General features: G+C 35.0%; 1 protein-coding gene across 1 annotated transcript in view; it reads left to right on the top strand.

The window, feature by feature from the left end:
- Positions 1-519: 519 nt before the first annotated feature.
- Positions 520-3,781, top strand: part of LOC107104522 (ADP-ribosylation factor-binding protein GGA3-like) — a 25,044-nt gene continuing 21,782 nt past the window's right edge. The window contains exon 1 of the mRNA XM_015404526.1: positions 520-556. Coding sequence (XP_015260012.1) covers positions 520-556 — 37 coding nt within the window. The remainder of the gene's footprint in view (positions 557-3,781) is intronic.

A 3,781-nucleotide genomic window follows, 5' to 3' on the forward strand; every position in this document is an offset into this window, starting at 1 on the left:
ACGACTTTATGATGTTACAGCATTATTCTCATAATTTTATGCCTCTATTCTCGTAATATTATGACTTTATTCTCATAATATTACTTAATTCCCATAATATTATGACTTTATAATATTGCAAGATTATTCTCATAATGTTATGACTTTATTAAGGTCATTAAAATCAAATCTCTAGCCTGGCTCTAATACTAGTAGTCCTGAAGAATCTTATTTTGAGTCTGTATATTTTTTCCAAAGTTGTGTTTTTGGGATTCTGGTTGCTGCTGCCTCCATTCACAACTACTAGGGATGCATTCATATAATTAATAAAGTGTGTTTTTAGCATCCGTTTTATCACCATCACGATAGTACCACAACATATTGTATATTTATGTATTTATTTTCATTTTTAACTTTACTCGCATAATAAAAAGATAATAATGAGCGTAGCCAGAGGAACTGCAAAATCCTATTAGTTTTTTAGGCACGTGAAGGCAGCTGTAGTCACGCGACGCGTTGTTTCTCTCCGACAGAACAAATATGGCGGATGATGGAGAGTCATTGGAGTCTTGGCTCAGTAAGTAGACAGTTCTTTAAAAACATTCTACGCTTTGTGTTCATGCTGCTTGTTGCTACGAATGTGCTTTTTGTCCAAATCTATCGGAATAACCAGCTGGACTCGCGTGACATGACGGAAGCTAAATATTAGCATGCTAAATGCTCTGTGTTGTCAGGAGAAGCTAGCTAAGCTAACTAGCAAATGATGAGTGTCACAAGCTAATTTCTCGTCTGTTCTTTTACAGAACATTTTACGTCGACATTAAATTGATGATGCTGCAAATATAAAAGCGTTTTATACTTGGACGGTATATTTTAGCTTCTGCTTCTATAAAATGTTTAATATTTTCGACCCCAGCCATAGAAAGTTCCTCAACCAAACATGATGAGTCTGGGTAGAGATAGCAGGGTTACTGGGTGGACTAGAAAGGATGAGAGATGTTGCTTTATGACTGATTTTTAATATTAATAAGACAAGGTTCTGATATTTTTACTAATTTTTCAGGAGAATAATGGAAATCTGGAGTCATATCCTTTGCTGAAATGGGCTGAATCCTGTTTTCAATGGTTTCCTCTACTTAAGGGAGTAACTTTGTGATGAAAGTTGGTGGGGACACTGTAAGGGTGGAGGCTGATGGACCTACAGTAACTCCAACCAAACGCTTTCATTAGGTTTTTGTATTCTCCAAAAATGAGCTCAAACATATATTTATTGAATGCTTTCCTATTGTTGTATATATAAATAGGGCTGAAAAACATAAATGTATTAAAAAATAACCAATAACAGCCGATTCTGATGCCAAAATCGATATATCATCCATCCCTAGAAGTACAATTTCAATTCCATCCATCCAGAAAAACATGGATATGCTGCATTTTAAATATAGCATAGCAGATTTATTTTCTTGCAAACTGTGTGGTAAACTCGGAGATATATTTTATTTAATGTTGCATATCTCAGTAAGTCTGTTTCACCTTTAAATCTGCAGCTCTCCCTGCTTCTCTCTGTTTAAAAAGATTTATGAATCTCTTTTTTTGTGAACAACTTTTTTATTATTTTAAAGAGAAACGGGTACATTAGTCGGATAAAGGTAAAAGAGGTATATTACAACCTGATCCAACAGAAAGGAACACATAGAAACAAAACAAAACAACAAAAAACAGGCGACCCAACATCTTTTTGGCAGCAGTGATGCCGGTTAGGAGAATACGTTTTTTCCAGCATGTCAATTTTAATGAGGTGGTATCATTCAGGAGTAACACAACTGGAGAACACGGTACATCAACCTCCAGCACATTAGATAAAGTAGAGCAAACCTCACCCCAGAAAAACCTCACATCCATGCATTCCCAGTACATATGTAAATAGGATCCTATAAGTCCAGATTTATGAATCTCTTTACTAATATAATGATGCCAGAAACTAAATTTCAAGCTATGTAGAAGTTCTGCAGTCTGATTCTGTCTGTTCAATAAGAAAACATTTTAACCTATAACTGGGAGTCATGGTCCTCTGAGAAGCCAAGCATTTTTAACTAGTAAAGAAGAACAAACTTTGTTTTCTCAAGCTTCTTGTGTTTTAATATTAACTAGACTGTTGCTATTTTTAGTTGAAAAATCTCCATATGTCTAACAAGATTTTTCACTGGCATCTGAAATTATTTTAACTAACTTTTACTTCAATATCAAAGTAGCTGCTGGTTAATATTCAGTGAGTGCTGCTGTGTGTCTCTCCTCCAACCACGTAGCTACTCTTTACGCAGTGAAATGCGAACAAATCCGATGTCTCAAAGCGCCAGATCTGATTATGTTACGCCGAGAGGCGGGAAACGGGAGCAACGCGAGAGATGGGCAAAGAAACACAGACTGAAAACGCTTCTAACACAGTTAGCTGCACCCATTCTGTTACCTTTGGATAAAGTAAATGAGCGGAAAGGGGGGAAAAAAGTGGAGATTATTGGTGGGGACTGTCCACACCAGTCCTTCACAAAGTCACACCTGTGCCTCTACTAGGTGATTCAATTCTCCCATTTGGAAACCTACAGAAACTCACCAAGAAGCAAACGCATCAGCTTTAAAGGATTAAGCTTTTTTTTATTTTATGAAAAATCAGAAAATGTTCCAAGTTTAAGTTACACGTGTAAACAGTCTTTATTGAGTTAAGAATTAAAACAGATATGTTAATGGAGCTTTGCTAGGCTATGAATACATATGTTATCTCCCCAACTTGTCATTCAAAATGCTTTTGAAAGTTTAATTAAAAATAAAGCTATTTTGTTTCTGATCATTAGAACCAAACAAGTCAAAGAAAGATCATTAAATGATATCTGTCTGTATTTTTATAGACATTTCTAAGCTGCACATTGTGTGACCTCCTCTACTGTAAGCACAACAATTTCCCCCATTGTGGGAGAATAAAAGTATTTTCTTTTCTATTTTATATCAAATACAGTGCTTTACAAAAATGTTTTCCTCTTTAGAGAATAGTTCTGTTTTCTAAAAGATTCTGCACAACAGTTGAAGTTTAATCAATCATTCAAAGATGACCTGAGTAAATAAGAAAGTCATTTTCAAATTCATGTCTGATTAATTAGAGGTAAATTGATTGAACAAGAGAAGCGTGTAACCTTTTAGATCAGTGATTCATGTGTCAAATGGAAACCGGATATTTAAGTTTAGATTGTCTCTTTCTGTTGACGAAATGGGAAAAGCATAGAACTCTTTTTCATTTCACTGTAAATGGCCGAGGCACTTTTCAAATTGAACCAGTGATAAAAATTAAAAAAACCAACTTGGATTTTATGGGATTGCTAAACTATAATGTTGGTTTTCGGTTCTCCTGGAGATTTTTTTTTCTTTTTCTTCTTTCTTTTTTCTATTTTTTTTTTTATCTGAATCCTGTGACCCTAAACAATGAACTGTCTCTGCAGCATTAAATTGGAGGAATTTCTAAACCCGCCCACCGTGGACTCACTTATTAACTGCAGTCATGTGTTGACACAGAAACACAAAAGGATGTGGCAGATTACTAATCTTCAAACATGCTTACAGTTCAGCCAGGGTGAATCTGCTGATTGGAAATGCACCGTAGATACATCAGCGCACGTACACCTAGTAAATAGTAAATTTAGTTGTTTGTTGTTTATTTTATTTGTTAAGCAAACCAGAAACTAAACAACAGAAAGTACTGCTTTGTTTTTGATGGATAAATACCTTGACTGGTTAATAGGGGTGTAAATAATAA

Source organism: Cyprinodon variegatus, unplaced genomic scaffold (genome assembly GCF_000732505.1).
Source record: "Cyprinodon variegatus isolate N-32 unplaced genomic scaffold, C_variegatus-1.0 Scaffold1775, whole genome shotgun sequence".
In the NCBI taxonomy this organism is placed as follows: Eukaryota; Metazoa; Chordata; class Actinopteri; order Cyprinodontiformes; family Cyprinodontidae; genus Cyprinodon; species Cyprinodon variegatus.